The sequence below is a fragment of the Myxine glutinosa genome, chromosome 6, assembly GCF_964187855.1.
Source record: "Myxine glutinosa chromosome 6, kmMyxGlut1.1, whole genome shotgun sequence".
NCBI lineage: Eukaryota > Metazoa > Chordata > Myxini > Myxiniformes > Myxinidae > Myxine > Myxine glutinosa.
Window position 1 is genome coordinate 124821218 of NC_136266.1, and position 19867 is coordinate 124841084.

General features: G+C 51.7%; 1 protein-coding gene across 1 annotated transcript; it reads left to right on the forward strand.

Annotated features, from left to right (window-relative positions):
• The first annotated feature begins 13538 nt into the window (after nucleotides 1-13538).
• LOC144892656 (uncharacterized) lies at nucleotides 13539-17579 on the forward strand. The gene has a single exon (XM_078780467.1). It carries the CDS (start codon nucleotides 14045-14047, stop codon nucleotides 16373-16375), a length of 2331 nt encoding a protein of 776 aa, XP_078636593.1. The 5' UTR covers nucleotides 13539-14044; the 3' UTR covers nucleotides 16376-17579.
• Nucleotides 17580-19867: the final 2288 nt, after the last annotated feature.

A 19867-nucleotide genomic window follows, 5' to 3' on the forward strand; every position in this document is an offset into this window, starting at 1 on the left:
GTGTTTGCCTCTAAATCTTGTGTCCCAAACCCATCCCTCTCTGTACCCACCATACCCAGTCGTACCCTGCTGCTCCTGGACTCCGTGTCCTTTCCTCCTGACAAGGTGGAAAAGTTTCTGTCAACCCTCGACTCTGATTCTGCAACTGGACCCGACGGCATCAGCCCACGGGTCCTAAAATCCTGCTCTGCTGCTCTATCTCACCCTCTCTCTGTTCTCTTCACCCTCTCTTTTGCTCAAGGTCAACTGCCATCTGCTTGGAAATCAGCCAACATCACCGCTTTGCACAAAAAAGGTGCAAAAACAGATCCTAGCAACTACAGACCAATCAGCCTTCTCCCAATTATCAGCAAAGTCATGGAATCCATCATTGCTTCGGATATGAAATCTTTCCTCTTCTCCAATGGCTTGATCTCTGATCATCAATTTGGTTTCAGACCAGGTCACTCTACTCTGGACATGCTGCTTCTGCTGTCTCAACAATGGATGGAGGTCCTCAATGCCAAACAGGAAATTAGAGCTGTCTCCCTCGACATATCACGTGCCTTCGACACGGTCTGGCACCCCGCTCTGCTCACCAAACTCTCCTCCTTTGGTATCCATGGAAATCTCCACGCATGGCTGGCGGACTTCCTCTCTAGTCGTCGTCAACGTGTGGCCCTGAATGGGTTTCTCTCATCTCCTCTTCCTGTTCAGGCTGGAGTTCCCCAAGGCAGTGTTCTGGGCCCCGTGCTTTTTCTGGTCTTCATCAATGATCTCTCTGACTCTCTCGAAAATCCTCTCTATCTCTTTGCTGATGACTCCACTCTCTGCCGCTCCATTCCTCTTCCCTCAGATCGGCAGTCTGCTGCCTCCTCACTCTCTGAAGACCTGGACAAAATCACAGACTGGTCAAACAAGTGGAACATGTCTTTCAATCCTGACAAATCTCACACTCTTACTATGTCTCTCCGAAAAGATCGACTGGACAACCCTCACATCTACTTTCTCAACAATCCTCTCCAAGAAGTTCTGTCGCTCAAGATTTTGGCTCTCACTATCTGCCATGATCTTTCTTGGGAAAACCACATTTCCAAGCTGGCCTCCAAAGCCAGTCGCCGACTGGGCATCCTCCGTCGTGCGAAGTCCTTCCTCGGCACACCTGAGCTCCTCACCACATACAAGGCTTTCATCCGCAGCTCAATGGAATACTGTTCTCCCCTATGGGCCGGTGCTCCTGCCTCACACCTAGCTCGGCTTCACGCTGTTGAAACCAAAGCTTTCAGAATTATTGGAATCTCCCGCGATGAAGCTATCTCTGAGGGCCTTTCACTCACTCACCGCAGGCAGGTAGGTGGTCTTTCTGTCTTCTACCGACTCCTCTCCGGCCTTGCACCCCCAGCTCTCTCTGTGCTCTGTCCCCCAAATATTCCTACAGGTCGCACAAGATCTGCCAGCAACCCTCTGATGGTTAAACTGCCGAAATCTCGGCTCTCTGCTCACCTTCACTCTTTCATTCCTCTTTTCTCCCGCCTCTGGAACAAACTCCCTCACTCCCTTCAATCCCACTCCTCCCTCCAGGTCTTTAAAACAGCTGTTCACCACCATCTCTTATCTTCCCCCATCCAAAACCTTGATCTTTTCTACCCCCGCTAATTCACCCCAGATCCACCTTGTTTGAAATTCCAACTTCTTTCCTGGAAGTCCTGGCAGTGTCCATATGTTTTATACCTCTCCCACCGCCCCCTTCCCATGCCCCCCCCCCCCCCCAAAGCCCTCGCCCTCTCTCAGATCTCTCGATGTCTCCATGTCTCTCGGTCCCTGCTCTCAAATGTTGTGTTTGTGTCCTTCCCCCTCTCTCCCCATCTTGTCTACCGCTCCCGATGTTATATGTTTTATGTGTCGGTTTGTCTTTCTGTGTGATTAATGTTCGCTCTTTCACGAGCCTCGATCTTGTATACAAAAAAAAAAAAAAAAAAAAAAAAAAAAAAACCTATTTTGAGGGAGGGAGGAGAAATTCCCTCCCCCCCCCCCCCTTCCCCGTAGACCCCATAGACCCCGACTTTTCTAATGCCATGAACAAACAAGTACATAACGGTGAAGGTTGTGATCAGAGTTTGTCTGTAGTTTGTCTACATGTCTGTAGTTTCGGAGAAGCAAAGAAATTCCTATTTTGGGGGTAACCCCTCCATAAATCCCCTTGGACCCCTATTTTTAAAGTGCCATTAACAAACGTTGGTCCATCACCGACATAACAGTTTTTAGCTGGACCTGGATTCGAACCCAAGTTACACAGTTTGGAGGCGAGTTGTATGTACCTCGAGGATATCCTTCCAACACACTCGCTGTGGCCTCTCACAAGTTTATCTTTTTGTCCAGACCTCACATGGCTGTCCACGCCATACGTCATTGCGCTTCTTGTGTGCACACGTGAGCTGGGCTTAAGGAAACTCCACACGTGAAAGAGAGAACAAAATGAAGAAATAACACTGATTAATAATTATTATCCTCGGATTAATGCACACATTATAAAGAGGGTGTAATGGTAGGAAAGGCGGCGAGGTCCTCCGGGCGGCGGACACGGGCCTCCGCCTGGCCGACATCCCCTTCGCGGGCACCGTCCTGCTCTGCGACGTTTCCCAGGGCCAGCCTCGCCCCATCGTGCCCGTTACCTGGCAGCGCCGCATCTTCGCCTCCATCCACGGCCTTTCTCACCCGGGCCGGAAAGCTTCTCAGAAGCTGGTGTCGGCGCGTTTCGTCTGGCACGGCCTTCGATGGAACGTCCGCGACTGCGCCAACGCCTGCACGGCCTGCCAGCGGGCCAAGGTCCACCGCCACACCCAGGCCCCGCTGGCACCTTTCCCCGTGCCTGAACGGCGTTTCGACCACGTCCACGTGGACCTGGTGGGTACCCTGCCCCCATCGCGGGGGTTCAGCCACCTGCTCACCATGGTGGACAGGACCACCAGGTGGCCGGAGGCCGTGCCCCTCACCTCCACCACCACCGCCGACGTGGCGCAGGCGTTCATCGCCACCTAGGTCGCGTGCTTCGGCGCACCGGCGGACATCTCGTCCGACCGCGGCCCACAGTTCACGTCCGAACTTTGGGGCGCGGTCGCCCGTTCGTTGGGAGTCACACTGCACCGCACCACGGCCTACCACCCCCAAGCCAACGGGTTATGCGAGCGGTTTCACCGCTCCATGAAGGCCGCACTCATGGCCGGCCTTCAGGATGATGGTTGGGCCGACCGGCTGCCGTGGGTCCTTTTGGGCCTCCGCACGGCCCCCAAGGAGGACCTCCGGGCGTCCGCCGCCGAGCTCGTCTACGGCCAGCCGCTCCGCGTCCCGGGCGAGTTCGTGCCCGACGCTACCAGTCCCTGGTCCGCCGCACGCCAGCGCTCGGACCTCCAGGAGGCCGCCCGACGATTTGCCCCCGTGCCAACGTCCCGCCACGGTGGCCCCCAGTCCTACGTCCCCCCGGCGCTTCGCATGGCGGAGTACGTCTTTGTGCGTCATGACGCACACCGGGGGCCACTCCGGCCGCCGTACGACGGGCCCTTCCGGGTCCTGCGACGGGGCGACAAGTCCTTCGTCGTCGACTTCGGCGGCCGGTCGGACCGGATTCCTGTGGACCGCCTCAAACCGGCGCACATGGACGTCGACCGACCACCACGGTTGGCCCTTCCTCCGCGGCGAGGCCACCCCCCATCCACAGTTCCCCCCGCTCGCCCACCCACCACCACATCGGACCCCCCCCCCCCCCACGACCCTCCAGGGGTCGCTTCGGCCGGGTCATCCGGACACCCCTTAAATTGACCCTGCCGGTGCAGGTCGATTCTGGAGGGGCGTGTGTAGTGGTTACCGCTGGGTGTACACAATCGCCTTGCACCTGCCAGGACGCGGCCAGGGCGCAATCGCCATGCCGGGCTCGTCCGGACGGGCCCAGACGCGCCTCTCCCGGGCATGCCCGAACTCGCTGTTCCCGGGCTCGCCCGAACCTCCCGGGCACGCCCGGTCTCGTCTTTCCCGGGCATGCCCGCTCTCGCCTTTCCAGGGCTCGCCCAGAATGCCCGGGCATGTCCGCTCTCGCCTTTCCAGGGCTCACCCAGAGCGTCCGGGCATGCCCGCTCTCGCCTTTCCAGGGCTTACCCAGGACGCCCGGGCATGCCCGCTCTCGACTTGCCAGGCCTCGTCCAGCACGCCCGGGCAGGTCCAGACTCGCCTTTCCAGGACTCGCCCTTGACACCCGGGCATGCCCGGTCTCGCTTTTCCCGGGCAAACGCTCCGGCATAAATGTGTATATATATTGCTGCCCGATAAACGGGCTTTTGAGAGTACCCGAGTTTTATACGTGCATTAAAGCAACTCGGAGGAATTTCCGTCTTTGGTCGCGTCAATTCTTTCGACTCGCGTTGGAGCACAGCTCCTTCATATATATATATATATATTGTTGCGGATATGAGGATTGCATTTTTTTGATTGTGTGTATTGTATTGTGGTAAATTGCTGTGTAACATTGTTGATTATGGCCCCTCCTGCCTCCGGAGTTGTGTAAAGGTAAAAAGGGCGTCCCGGTAGTTATTCCATGAAACACCACATTGAAGGACACGATAAAACCCCTTGTTCAGTACCTTATATCTTATTATGTGTTTTAGAGTAAGGCCTTGTCTTCCATTAGAATGACACTCCATTGCACCGAATCAATTAAGAATAGCTCCCCTTCAATACTTCCATTTCCCAGCCAAACTCTCCATCTGCGGGTAAAGCAGTTCACAAGCGTGGGGTGCACGCCCTCTCATTTCGCTGCGATAGTGAATATGTGCTCCGTGCTCTGTTTGAATAGGAGGGGCGGGGTCGCCAGGGAGAGGCAAGCCCAGGGCGCGCCACGAAGGGCAGGGCTGTTCAGCCCCATGCCCAAATAAGGAAACAAGCCTGTGGCTCGCCACGTCGAGCGTGCCGTGGGCGCCATGCCCAAATAAGGAGACAAGCCCGTGGGATTACCATACAAGGTCACGAAACAGAGCACGGGGGGGAGGGCGGTACCGAAACCGAGGGGGGCGTGTCAGACCCGCGCTGAAGGTTTGGACAGAAGGGTGCGACGATCGCTGGGACAAGCGACACGAGGGATACGGCAGATGTGTCCAAGTACGTAAGAGGGTTGGCAGTCCACCGGGAGAGAGTTCAGAGTTGCACCGGAGTTGCATGAGAGATACGAAAAGCCTTTGACAAAGAGCCGCTTCAACCAGCCCCGTTTCAACCAGCCAAGTGACCCTGCCGGCGTGCGCTGTAAAGCCGAAGACAAGGAGCTGCCGGCGTGCGCTGTAAAGCCGAATACAAGGAGCTGCCGGCTCCTCGCTTCCCGCCGGGAGTGGACCTGCTCGCTGTGCCCTGTGATCCCACCTGCTCATCCCTCCAAACGATTCCTACCCTTCCATCCATTTGCGTACGTGAGTTTGTTTTGTTCGTGCTGTCTTGGGTAGGTAATTAAGTCCGTATAAGCTAGTAATTTTCACTGTGTCACCTGCGTTTTCATGTCACCTGTAAATAATCGTGACTGCTCTTTTTGCTTATGTGTGTGTAAATAATAATAAACCCCATTACTCTTCTGTACGTCTTCTTCTTCTTCCTCTTTGCATTCGTCGTCTTAGTCTTTTCCACATTGAAGATCTGTGGCGTGATACGGCCAACGTTTGGGTGAATCGGGTTTAGTCGGGGAACAACTGTTCGGCTGCGGTGCCTTCGCTCGGCAAACAACATCCTTATCCGCGGACCATAACAATTGGTGTCGGGGAGTGAGATACGAGGCCCGAACCAAATTTTTAAAACAGCTAGAAAAAATTTGGTCAAAATTTGGAACCACCGCAATTTGTGTTGTTTTAAAGCAAAACCCGAATTTTGAAATCGCGCCATGGCTGGTCAAGGCGATCGGATGCAGGTGGGTGAGCTAGAAGAGGGGTTAGGAGTAACCCAGGATCAGAGGGGCGAAGTAGAGGAGAACAATGAGGTGGTTGAGGAGGTGTCGGGCGCGCAAAATGGCGCCTCGCACATGGCTGCGGGGACCGCGCCCGCGACCGTAGCAGCGCCGCCGTTGGATTCGGACCTTTTGTTGCTACAAATCGGGGCCCTTATGGACAAAATGAGGGACGAAATGAGGGCTAATAGTCAGCAATTGGGGAACCGGATGGAGGCTCAGAATGAGCAATTGGGGGTAATGAGGGACGAAGCGAGAGGTACCAGTGCCCAAATAGGGAAGATAGACAGCAAATTTGAGGGGTTAGACAATAATTTTGAGGGATTAGACAAGAAATTTGAGGGGTTAGACAACGGGATAAAAGAGGTAAAGAATGGGTTAACGGGGGTGGAAAATAGAATGGCTGCCCAGGAGAATCAGATAGAGGGGGTGAAAAATGGGTTAATGGGGTTAGAAAATAGAATGGAAGGCAAATTGCGGGAGATAGGGGAGCAATCCGCCCGAGAAATTAAACAAATGGGAGAGCAGATAGAGGAGGTGAAAATCGGGGTAGAAACCAAACTGGATGCTCAGAGGGATGAATTGGGACAGATGAGGGTGGCATCTACAAAAGAGAGGGAGGAGATGAAAGAGGAGATACGACGAGGTGTAAGTGAGGAGGTCTCGGGGGTACGCGAGGAGGTAAAGCGAGGCGAAAAGCGTATAGAGAAAGAGGTGAGAAATGGGACGGCAAAGTTAGAAGGGGGCATAGAGGACCTAACGGAGGAGGTGGAACAGCTGACGGAGGGACAAAAAGAACTAACGGAGCAGGTTCAAAGGAACACTGCGGTACTAGGAGGGTTGAAAGCGACACAAAGAGACATCAAGGACGACTTAATAGCGACACAGAGGCAATGTCAGATGGTACGTGAGGGACTGACAACGAGGTTGGACGAGGTGACAGAGGTAATGGAGACGAAGGACCGGCAGGTGAGGACGCACATAGAGACGGTCAAAATAGCCTTAGAGGACGAACTTTAGGAGACGCACCGGGAAATAAAAGAGGTGAAGCAAAAATTAGAGGAAGTGGAAGAAGAGGTGAGTGAAATTAAAAAGAGACGGACAGAAACTAAAAGAGAAATACAGGAGGAGGCGATGGAATATGTACAAGGTAGGTGCTCAACTCATAATGGTGTGCTCACTAACCAAATAAAGAGTTTGTAGGTGGCAGAGGAGGTGTGGAGACGAGGTGCCAAGGTGAGTGGTGATATACGAGGAAATGTATATGATGTGAGGGGAGCTTCAGTCGGCTTGGGGGTTGAATTTGATCCGGGTGTTCGTGAGAGGCCGTTGGTGAAGTGTGCGACAGGTACGGTGTGCGAAAGAGGAGGTGTGCGAGAATGTCCGACTCTGGGGTGTGTGAGGAAAAAGTGCGCGCCGAGGAGTGAGTGTGCTGTCGAGGGTGAGTCGGTCGTAGCGCGTGTGTGAGGGAGCACATGGAAGCGCGTAGTGAGGAGTGTTACGGAGGAAGTAACGAGAGAGTGTGCGCAAGAGGATGCGCGAGAAAGGTGTGTAACGGATGGGTGCATGGGGAAAGAGTGTGGTGTCAAAAGTAAGGAAGAATGCACACCTGTGGTGAGTGTTACAGAGGGTGTAATGGGAGAGTGTGTGCAAGAGTGTGCGCGAGAAAGGTGTGTAACGGACAGGTGCATGAGGAAAGAGTGCGCTGTCGAGAGTAAGGGTGAGTGCGCTGTCAAGGGTGGTAATGAAAGTAGTGAGAGTGACACGGAGCGTGAGTTGGTTGTGACAGGTGAGCAAGGAAGTACACCTGGAATGGAAGGAAGCACACCTGGAATGGTAGAGCGTGTGTGGGAATGCACGCTGGAATTGGTAGTGAGACACGTGGTTGGGTGTGCGAGTGAGAGCACACCTGTGGTTGTCACAGAGGAGGTGACCGAGGAGGGGGCGTGAAGAGGTGTGTTGGTGAGGTGTGCGAACGACGAGTGTGTGCAAAGGTGTTCGGTGGTCAGGTGTGTGACCAGGTCTGTGAGCGGAATGAGTGCACCTGGGTGTGTAAGAGAAGGTGCAATGACGAGGAGCATGGGAACAGCTGGATGTATGAGCAAGGAACGGGCTGCGGGGTGTCAGCATGCAGGTGAGGCATCGACGGTAACCGGGTTAGCGGTTAGAACGACATTTAGCCGAATCGGGCCCTCGGTGCGCGCCGAGCAGCTTCGCGTGCCGCGAGGACCAGCGGGGATCCGAACCACGGCGGGTTCGAAAGGACCGCCGTACGTGATCCACGCTGGGCCATGCTTGGAACGGCCGCGTCCGTGCTCCGCTAGGCGGAACGGGCAGCCCGATAGGAAGGGTCGTCATGGCGACCCCTTTTTGTTGAGGCGTTCTGGCAGGTCGAGATCGGGCAATTGGATGGCTCCGTGCCGAGGTGGGGCGTGGGATCTCGGCCCGGGTAAGCGTCCTTCCCTGCACCGAGTGCCGGACGCATCCAGCCGCCGGCACCAAACAACCCGCATTCATTGCTCGGCTTTACGAAGCCGGGCTGTAGAAGTGAAAAGGCGCACCGAGAGGCACTAGTAAGTAGACTGTAATGATGAGGATAGTGGTCTGGACCCGAAATTAGAAAAACAAAAATTGATGATTGGCAAAGGATTGGCAGAGTGATGATTGGTAATGGTACAGTGATTGGCAGATGATTGGCAAATTTTTGATTTGTGGAAATTGGACGAGCAAAATTAATAGTAAGAGGTGCCCCATGTGATGGGATGGCCAATCCACCATCCCTCACAATCAGGGGGGCAAAGGAGCACTAGTTTTATGGGGTTGATGGCAGTGAAAACTAGCCCGGGAGGGTTAGGATATATCGTGTGTAGGGATCTAGAGAGATGACCTTAGGTGACGTTAAGGTTAGGTAGTGACAATGACACCTGTAGTGGGGACGCAGGTAGATTAGTGTGGATGATAATGACGTGGGAGCGCAATAGTTTAAAGGGGCGACTGGGAAGCGCAAGTTTCAGAGGGGAGTAGTTAGATGAGATGATGCCGTGTGTTTGAGGATTGGAAGGGTATGGTGAACAGGTGTGATTGAACAGGTGTGATTGCACAGGTGTGCAACTGAACAGGTGTGTGGAGCAGTGTATGAGGGAGTGATGGTGATGTGTGTTGTGTTGACCAACTGGTCCAGGAAGAGGAGGAGGGTGCAGGTGGCACCAGGTGTGAGTGCACAGGTGTGCAACAACAGGTATGAGGAACAGGTGTATGGAATAGATGGTAGTGTGGAATATCTGGAGTATTGGAATGGATGGTCGTGGAGTGAGTATGGTGGAAATTGTGGAGTGGAGTGGATGGTGCGAAGGTGTGAATGGGGGAAGAGTGGACCCCCATCACGAATACCCGGGGCAGGTAGTGTAAGTGTTAGGTAGAGGGTATAGGTAAATTGTGGTTGGATATTGGCATCTGTGGTGCGGGTGGAAGAATGATGTTTGGATGGGTGCATTAGTGTTGTGGAAATGGCTGGGCGTGTAGCCTGTTAGTGTGTGTAGTTGGTTTGGGCACTCCACCACTGTGAGGATGTCGGCCAGGTGAGGCCGCAGGTGGGCTCTGGGAGCCGGTAGTTGTTGTGGATGGGGCCCGAGGATCCGGAGGACGGACCCGGGTAGCCCAGTGCCAGAGGGCACCAAGGGGTGACAGAGCCAGGAGGGGCCTTCCCCAGTTAGTTAGGTTAGGGTGAGGAGCTAGGTAAGCTCGGGTGGCAACTGCAGTGGTGGAGGTGTGCAGGTGGGTAGACCTGCTGGGAGAGCTACACGTCGCAGCCCAGAAATTGTGCACGGGCACCGGGAGATGAATCGGGGGAGTGAGACCCCAAATTGAGAAGCACCACAGTTTGGTCAATGGGAATTGGTTTTTAGAACCCATAGTGTAAGTTGGCCAATGGATTGGCAGGGAAAGACCCCGGGTAGTGTAAAGTGTGTTAATGTCATTTAGAGGATAGTTAGGATTGAAGTCTCCTTGCACCATCTACATCCACTCACCTGAGATGACGTACCTCCACACCATGCCAGGTTGTTTTTATTATTTTTGATGCAAATGTTTTGGATTGTGAGACGCATCATGACGTGGGTGTGACATTGTGCTTGTGTTCCATCTCTCCCTCCTTATGAGGATTGATGAGGAATTGATGATGGAAAATTTTGAAGTAGAGGGAGTGAAGACAAATTTGGTGTAGGGGAAATATGGGGAATACGTGACAGTAGTGACGAATTTGTAAATGTGTAGATTTTGTAAATATGGGGTAAGGGCAAGGGTAGTGGAGGTGACAGGGGGGGTGACGTACGGTAGGGACGAGCTTTCTCACTTCGCCCTCCGTACGCATTTCACCTTGCATTGCCTTATTGATGTGTACCCTTGTGACCTTACCCCTCGCTCATCTGTCTCTCCCCCCTTTTGTCTCCCACATGACCTGTGCGCCATTGGGCGCCGAGGGGAGCGTGCGTGAGTCGGCCATTGTGCGCCCGGAACTCCCAGAACCAGCTGTCTGCATCGATGCACCACATTATGGACCACATGTCTGTGGTCGAGCACCACTTATGGACCCCATGGGTTGGGGCGTGGCCCCTCTGCTGGAACCGGCCATGAAGGCCCGAAATCTTGCTGGCAGACCTGGGCCACAGGGCACCGATGCCCCACAGGTGAACCACACTAGTCGGCCTGGTGGGCCATAAATAAATAAAAGGGACACGTTGGGTGCAGGTTTTAATACAAATAGGCCGCCAGCAAAGGAAAAAGACAACATCTGGAAGAAAATAATAATAGCCAGCAGAGGGAGCCGAAGAGCAAGAGACCACCTGCAGGGTTGGGGGTTGTTGTTTTTATTTTTTATTCACGAACAGTAATGACTGTGCACCGATTGGTGCTTGAGGGTGTGTTGGTGCGTTTTGGGTGCTTTCATGGTGCATTGATGCAGAGCAGACTGTCTCCCCCCCAGAAAGAACAATCACAGGTCCTGGGTTAGTTTTGTAAATAAAAGTAGCGTCAATTGTAAATAATGCTCCCCACCGTCAGTGTGTAGTTTGAAGACCATTCCGCAATTCGGTTAACTGTGGGCGTGAGTCTGTTAGGCAGGGTGCAATGGAGCAGCGGGACATATTTATTTATGTTTTAAAACTGTCACACTCAGGGTCAGGTTAAAAGTAGAGGGAACTACACCTACGTGTCACACTAAATTAAAGTTATAGGCCCGGGTTGTGCCTAAGAGGAGGAGGGTGCAGTGTTGCGGATATGAGGATTGCATTTTTTTTATTGTGTGTATTGTATTGTGGTAAATTGCTGTGTAACATTGTTGATTATGGCCCCTCCTGCCTCCGGAGTTGTGTAAAGGTAAAAAGGGCGTCCCGGTAGTTATTCCATGAAACACCACATTGAAGGACACGATAAAACCCTTGTTCAGTAGCTTATATCTTATTATGTGTTTTAGAGTAAGGCCTTGTCTTCCATTAGAATGACACTCCATTGCACCGAATCAATTAAGAATAGCTCCCCTTCAATACTTCCATTTACCAGCCAAACTCTCCATCTGCGGGTAAAGCAGTTCACAAGCGTGGGGTGCACGCCCTCTCATTTCGCTGCGATAGTGAATATGTGCTCCGTGCTCTGTTTGAACAGGAGGGGCGGGGTCGCCAGGGAGAGGCAAGCCCAGGGCGCGCCACGAAGGGCGGGGCTGTTCAGCCCCATGCCCAAATAAGGAAACAAGCCCGTGGCTCGCCACGAGGGACGTGCCGTCGGCGCCATGCCCAAATAAGGAGACAAGCCCGTGGGATTACCATACAAGGTCACGAAACAGAGCACGGGGGGAGGGCGGTACCGAAACCGAGGGGGGCGTGGCAGACCCGCGCTGAAGGTTTGGACAGAAGGGTGCGACGATCGCTGGGACAAGCGACACGAGGGATACGGCAGATGAGTCCAAGTGCGTAAGAGGGTTGGCAGTCCACCGGGAGAGAGTTCAGAGTTGCACCGGAGTTGCATGAGAGATACGAAAAGCCTTTGACAAAGAGCCGCTTCAACCAGCCCCGTTTCAACCAGCCAAGTGACCCTGCCGGCATGCGCTGTAAAGCCGAAGACAAGGAGCTGCCGGCGTGCGCTGTAAAGCCGAATACAAGGAGCTGCCTGCTCCTCGCTTCCCGCCCGGAGTGGACCTGCTCACTGTGCCCTGTGATCCCATCTGCTCATCCCTCCAAACGATTCCTACCCTTCCATCCATTTGCGTACGTGAGTTTGTTTTGTTCGTGCTGTCCTGGGTAGGTAATTAAGTCCGTATAAGCTAGTAATTTTCACTGTGTCACCTGCGTTTTCATGTCACCTGTAAATAATCGTGACTGCTCTTTTTGCTTATGTGTGTGTAAATAATAATAAACCCCGTTACTCTTCTGTACGTCTTCTTCTTCTTCCTCTTTGCATTCGTCGTCTTAGTCTTTTCCACATTGACGATCTGTGGCGCGATACGGCCAACGTTTGGGTGAATCGGGTTTAGTCGGGGAACAACTGTTCTGCCGCGGTGCCTTCGCTCGGCAAACAACATCCTTATCCGCGGACCGTAACAATATATATATATATATATATATATATATATATATATATGTATATATATATATATATATATATATATGTATATATATATATATATATATATATATATATATATATATATATATATATATATATATTGTTGCGGAAATGGCCCTTAGTGGTTTATTAAATATAGAATTAGTTCAGGTCCCCTCTTAGATGTATGTTTACCATAGATCGTCTGTACTGGGATGGTAGTTTTGTGTCGGAAGGTGTAGCAGGCTGTTTTGTGTGGTGCATTGGTGGTGTACAAGAGACGGTTCCCTTTTAATTACACCTTGACAATCAAACAAGGTGCAAGTTCCATTAAGACCGGCCTCGGTTGCAATGCCATGATCGAGGCAATGGATTGACGTGAGAAAGTGCGATTGAGCGGGCAAAAACGACAAGCGCCGTCAAAAACCGGAAGCGGCGCTTCGAGGGGTCGCTGAGCACGTGCGAGGGAGGAGGTGGAAAAAAGACGCATGCGCGGATGGCGTGTGGACAGGCCTTCGCGGCGGGTTCCCGCCGGAGAGCTCTCTCCGCGCGTGGTTGAGCGGGAGAAACGGAAAAGCGCCGGGCATCGATGGCGGAAGAACGAGAACCACCAAGGCGAGTGAGAATAACGGAGTTCTCTCTCTCTCGGAAGAAGGGAGTTCGACAATCGTGCTGATCGTGTGGCCGATAAGGAGAGCGGGTGGCCGCCATTTCGCGACGCTTGATGCGTGGCCGATAAGAGGGCGGGCCGCCATTTGGCAGACTGCAGGCCCAAGCGGGGCCTTCGAATCCGGCGACATCGGCTTGTTACGAGCTGCATTCGCCCTTTTCACATCTTCACCTCTCGTCCATCAACACCACCAAGTACCCCCTGTCTTGTATGAATGTTGTCCAGGCCTAAGGTTTATCTCGTTAGGGTCACCCCGCGAAACCCTTAATTGTAGCTCCCTAGATAAGAGCGGGTTATTACTCATAGTTGAATTATAATGTTATCGTGAACGCCTTGCTTGTTTTGTGTACCCTAATGTTCCCCCATTAAATCTGGTTGATTCGTATGGAAGTTGCCGCACTGCATTCATCTGTGTCGCATTGAAGAGCAATCCGCTCGATTTGTAATTAAAACCAAGCTGGCTACAGGTTGCGGCAGACTTCGCTCGGTCTCTGACAAACCCAACCTGTAGCGACGGGTGTCTCCCCAACTGGCAAGGCACAGGTGTAATTTGGTATCGCGATAGAGGCGCGTAACCCGAGATCTGTGTCGAACCAGCCGGCGTTGCACCCGTGGGACGGCCGTGCCGGGAGGCGCGACCCGTCACCTACAACACTGGTGTCAGGAGTCGGATTTGGACCTGGGGTGCATTTCGCACCCCGAACATCGATTGTGAGAGGCACGTAAAGAAAAAAAAACAAAAAAAAAACACGTCGCTCGCAAATTCCAAAGTTGGTTTCATTTTTATTTTGAGTGGATTGGGTGTCAAACTTCGTAATTTATAAAGGAAGATGGAGTCGCAAAATGGCTGCGCGGCTCAGCAGCGTGACACGAGGTGGGAGAGAATCGGTATTAAGAGTGCAACGAGCCGCACATCACAAAGAAAACGCTCCCACCCACCGATCCAAACCACGTGGTCACAGCATGCGTCATGGCAAAATAAGCAGGACGACAATGCGTACATTAACGAGCTTCATGCACGATTGGAGGATGCCTGGGAGCAGGTGGAGTGTAAGGAGGATTATATTGGGGAGTTACACACGAAATTGCATGAGGCACTACAGCAGGCAAGTGAGGTTCAGGAAAATGAGGAGCAAAGGGAGTCACAACAATTGGTCGATGCACAGGAACGAATTCACTGGACGGAAATGGCCTTGGCCGGCGCATTGCGAGACAACACAGATTCCAGATGGGAACGAGCACGGATTCTCGAATTGGAAGGCATAGGGAATCAATTGGTGGAAAAAGTCCAGGTACTACAGGGAGAAAAGAGGAAAGTAGAGGGGAGTACCCATGAGTTGGAACAACTGCAGGAAAAGGTAAGATCCGGTGATCAGACAAGAGAAAGCCTAGAACAGAAGATAAAAAGAGGGGAGGAATACATGGAACAAGAGAAGAGCAAACTGAACAAGAGAATAGAGAAAGAACAAAGCAGAAACTCCCGGGATCGGGAGAACTTGAAAAAGGAAAGAGAGGAACACGATTTGGAATTGGAACAACTGAAGGGAGAATTGTCTGAGAAATCAAGCCAGTTTCGGGAATCAGAGTACAGAGGAAATGAACTGGCACGTCAAATGGAAAGTAGCAAGGAATACGGGAAGAGGATGGACAAAAGGAGAGAGGAAGCATGCGAAAGAGTAGAGGAGATAAGTGAGGAAAAAGAGAGGATGGAGAGTGAAATGTTAAGGAACCACACTGTGCAGATTGAACAGATGGAAGCCAAAGCCAGGTTAAAGAATGACATGGATGAAAGGGTAATGAAAGAACAACGAATGAAGCAGGAGAAGGAAATCAATCAATTGAGAGAAACGACGAGATTGGAGAATGAAGAACAAAAGAGACGATGGGATACGAAACAAAAAGAATATGAATTTGAAATTGATCAACTAAAAAGGAACTACACTGTGCAGATCGAACAGGCAGAAGCCAAAGCAAGGTCAAAGAATGAGATGGATGAACGTGTAATGAAAGAACAACGAATGAAGCAGGAAAAGGAAATCAATCAATTGAGAGAAACGACGAGATTGGAGAATGAAGCACAAGAGGGACGGTGGCATAAGAAACAAGAGGAATATGAATCGGAAATTGACCAATTAAAGGAGAAAGCAAGGGTGGAGTCCGCAGAGATGGAAAGACTCCGGAAAGGTAACGAACAACTAAAAAGGCTCAGAGAGGAAGAACGACTCAACTGGGAAAGAAAATGGAGCCAGGAAGTAGGGCAGCACAATAATGTGGGATGTGTGACGTCATCACAGGGAGGAATGTTAGTGGTGCAGGACTTGATTGGCATCACTCGTCGAATGAAACAACAATTGGAGCAAACCCTGGTGATGGAGACATGGAGGGAGTATACGGGGTTGTTGACTCATGAAACACATTTTGAGCAGGTCCAGCAAGTGAAGCTGACAGGCCCAGAGGAGTGTGGCGAACCAATGATGAGCGACCGGACCGATGTGACTTTGGAACGAAGCAGGTACGTGGGCATCTGCATACATGGTGCGGACGATGAGCTTAAGTTCGCAATTGGATTTGATGTTAATCAAGAGACTCTGTCCGATGGGGTGCACGTATGCGTGACACCTGAATGTGTGGATGGAATGCCTGTGGATGAATGCTGTGAGCCCATAGTCCAGTTTACAGCACCGGGGTGTGCTGTCAAGGCCGAAACGTGTGTGAGTGCGGAGCATGGAATGAGTGGTGACGTAGGAAATAGGTTCGAGGTGCAAGGGGAAATAGAAATTCCACCAGGAGCAGGCTTTAGAAAGGGGATTGTAATTTCTCCCTCAGCTTCACAGGAACTTCGAGGTAGAGCGCAGATGCGTAGCAGGCGGCGTTGGCATGCGTCACATACTCCCTGGACCCATTTTCGAACAAGAGGGGCCCAGCAACGACACCGCCAGGTGTCCCTTGGTCATCGGACCTCTCTGAGGACACGAGGGGTTCGGCTAGCTAAATGGGATTTACCTGTCTTCAGGGAATTAAAGAGAAGAGGGGGAGGCCGCTCCCCCAAGTGGGGTCTACCTGACTTCCGCGAACCCTGGAGAAAAGGAGGGGGTGGACCACGACCCCAATTGAGACGTGACCCTTATGAGCCGTGGCGGAAAGGCGGCGGGGCCATGTAAAGGGTAATGAGGGATTCCTTCCCTCACTCCCTTTCCAATGAGCCACAGAAGCAGGCCAGATTGGAAAGAAAAAAAAAAAAGGGAATTCTTGACTGAAAATAATATCGAGAGAGATTGCAAATTGAGAGACTGACAGAAGAGACAAGAGTGGCACAAGTGGATGTGCGTGACTATTTAAAAAAAAAAAAAAAAAAGTGAGAGAAATAGTGGGGACATGACAGACAGGGCGTTAAACACCCCTGCAAAAAGTGGAAGGTGTTGGATGGTGTTGTGGACTGGGTGTGTGGCACTGTGGAATGAATGACGAAGGTGTTTGGGATGAATGGCGTGATTGTGTGAATAAGGAGAGTGAGTGCGAACAATGTACCCTGTTGGTAGGAGTCTCCTAACCAAGTGAGTGTAGGTTAGGGGGACTTAGTGGATTTGACGTGGATTCTGGCTGCTGTTCCATTGTGCAGGCGGACTGCTAGGGGTAGGTGCAGCCAAGGTATGGTGGTACTGGCTGGGAGTGTGACATGGTATTGGAAGTTGGTGAGTCGGGAGGGGACACCAGACAGTAGGGTTTAGAGTGCTAAGAGAGCACAGTGCGGGGGCTAGAGAGCCACCCGGTTAGAGTGCTTGGAGAGCACAGTGTGGGGGCTAGAGAGCCACCCCTTATTTAGGAGCGCCAGAGGCGCGCTCAGGTGAACCCCGAGGTCGCTGGGTGTCCCCCACCACCTATTGGAAGCAGGCAAAGAGGCCTAGTTGTAGTCACACTCCCCAGCCAATGAGTTATGCCTGGCACCACCAAGTGAAGAAAAAGAGACAAATAAGGGCCTTGCCCAGGTTTAAAAGAATGGAACAGTGTGCCAGGTTGAAAAAAATGGGTCATTAGGATCATTGTGGCAATGGCAGGGTTTGTGCCATTGGTTAGAGCTTCAAGTAAAAGGTTAGGTTCGATGAACTCTCCTCCGCACCATTCATGTGTGACACCTGGTACGAGTCGTGTTGATGGGAAAGTTGTGAACAAGGGCCAGGTTCGGTCGCCCTCTCCAAGTGCCAGAGAAGCCACCAGTGTGTCATGAGCACACAGATAACAATTGATTAAGAAGCACACCATCCTGTCAGCTAAAAAGTGAAAGGACTTTTTAAGAAGACCATACTAAAACAAGTCGTACCAAGATAAGTCAGGCAAGGAAGGTTAAGGGTACTCTTCATTTTGCCTGGGCTGAGGTCATCACCCCCACTTGCACCCTCAAGAATGCCTCCAGACTGCATTTGCTTACCATCGGTAGAACTGTGCCACCTGCTGTCCAAGGCAGGGCTTGTTGCCTGCTGCTGCTCGGTTGTGTGCCATGTGGGCCGAAGCATTTTTGTGGGCCATGGAGGCCAAAGTGCTTTTGCGGGCTGTTGCAGCCGAAGATTCATGCCGTCTTGTGGGCTCAGTGGGCCGAAGGACTCTTTGTGAGATTAGGCCACTGGGCCGACTGAACTCACCTGGTGAGAGGCCAATAAGGCCACGAAGTAAGGAAACCCCTCTGGGGTGAAGACACAACACTGCCGGGAGGAGGCGTGAAGGAGCGAACACGTCAAGAAGCTTTGAAACTCTGAATGTCTTGCTCCGATGTGAATATTGGTGTTGAAAGTAACATTGAATGCCCTCCTGCGCAAATGCATAATTAGAATGTTAAGTATTGTGCATAGAGTGTGGATGTGTTTGTTAGATTAGTGATCCGACACACTAGGATAGGGACATGCCAATCTTACTGATACTTTGCTTCTTGGAGTTAAGTGCTTGCAATGTTGTGGGTTAGAGTAAATGGGAGATTTGTGCTGTACGTTAGACAGGGCCATTCCCGCGGGCTGCCCCTAGTGGAGGCTCGGGAGAGCCTCGGGAGAAAGGTGGGGGTAGTGTTGCGGAAATGGCCCTTAGTGGTTTATTAAATATAGAATTAGTTCAGGTCCCCTCTTAGATGTATGTTTACCATAGATCGTCTGTACTGGGATGGTAGTTTTGTGTCGGAAGGTGTAGCAGGCTGTTTTGTGTGGTGCATTGGTGGTGTACAAGAGACGGTTCCCTTTTAATTACATCTTGACAATCAAACAAGGTGCAAGTTCCATTAAGACCGGCCTCGGTTGCAATGCCATGATCGAGGCAATGGATTGACGTGAGAAAGCGCGATTGAGCGGGCAAAAACGACAAGCGCCGTCAAAAACCGGAAGCGGCGCTTCGAGGGGTCGCTGAGCACGTGCGAGGGGTCGCTGAGCACGTGCGAGGGAGGAGGTGGAAAAAAGACGCATGCGCGGATGGCGTGTGGACAGGCCTTCGCGGCGGGTTCCCGCCGGAGAGCTCTCTCCGCGCGTGGTTGAGCGGGAGAAACGGAAAAGCGCCGGGCATCGATGGCGGAAGAACGAGAACCACCAAGGCGAGTGAGAATAACGGAGTTCTCTCTCTCTCGGAAGAAGGGAGTTCGACAATCGTGCTGATCGCGTGGCCGATAAGGAGAGCGGGTGGCCGCCATTTCGCGACGCTTGATGCGTGGCCGATAAGAGGGCGGGCCGCCATTTGGCAGACTGCAGGCCCAAGCGGGGCCTTCAAATCCGGCGACATCGGCTTGTTACGAGCTGCATTCGCCCTTTTCACATCTTCACCTCTCGTCCATCAACACCACCAAGTACCCCCTGTCTTGTATGAATGTTGTCCAGGCCTAAGGTTTATCTCGTTAGGGTCACCCCGCGAAACCCTTAATTGTAGCTCCCTAGATAAGAGCGGGTTATTACTCATAGTTGAATTATAATATTATCGTGAACGCCTTGCTTGTTTTGTGTACCCTAATGTTCCCCCATTAAATCTGGTTGATTCGTATGGAAGTTGCCGCACTGCATTCATCTGTGTCGCATTGAAGAGCAATCCGCTCGATTTGTAATTAAAACCAAGCTGGCTACAGGTTGCGGCAGACTTCGCTCGGTCTCTGACAAACCCAACCTGTAGCGACGGGTGTCTCCCCAACTGGCAAGGCACAGGTGTAATTTGGTATCGCGATAGAGGCGCGTAACCCGAGATCTGTGTCGAACCAGCCGGCGTTCCACCCGTGGGACGGCCGTGCCGGGAGGCGCGACCCGTCACCTACAACAATATATATATATATATATATATATATATATATATATATATATATATATATATATATATATATATATATATATATATATATATATATATATATATATATATATATATATACAGACTTGGCATTTAATATGGATTTTTTTTTTTTCTTGACGGGTTTTCTTTCTGAAGTCAGTATATCAATCTGGTGAGTTTCTTTTACCCTTCGGTGATGTCTTTGTTGAAAGAACCATGTCACTGATTGTCTTTCGCAGCAAGAAGTCAATAACAGGATTATATCACAGGTGGCGTGACAAAATGTAAGGACAGGTACATTTGACGATTGGCTTCACAATCTGGTATATAAGGGTTGTTGCGTTCTGTATTAGTGGAAAACAACTGCT

Bases quoted from the DNA above. Each gene is read 5' to 3' on its own strand.
- LOC144892656 (XM_078780467.1), top strand. From the start codon at position 14,045: ATGGAGTCGCAAAATGGCTGCGCGGCTCAGCAGCGTGACACGAGGTGG.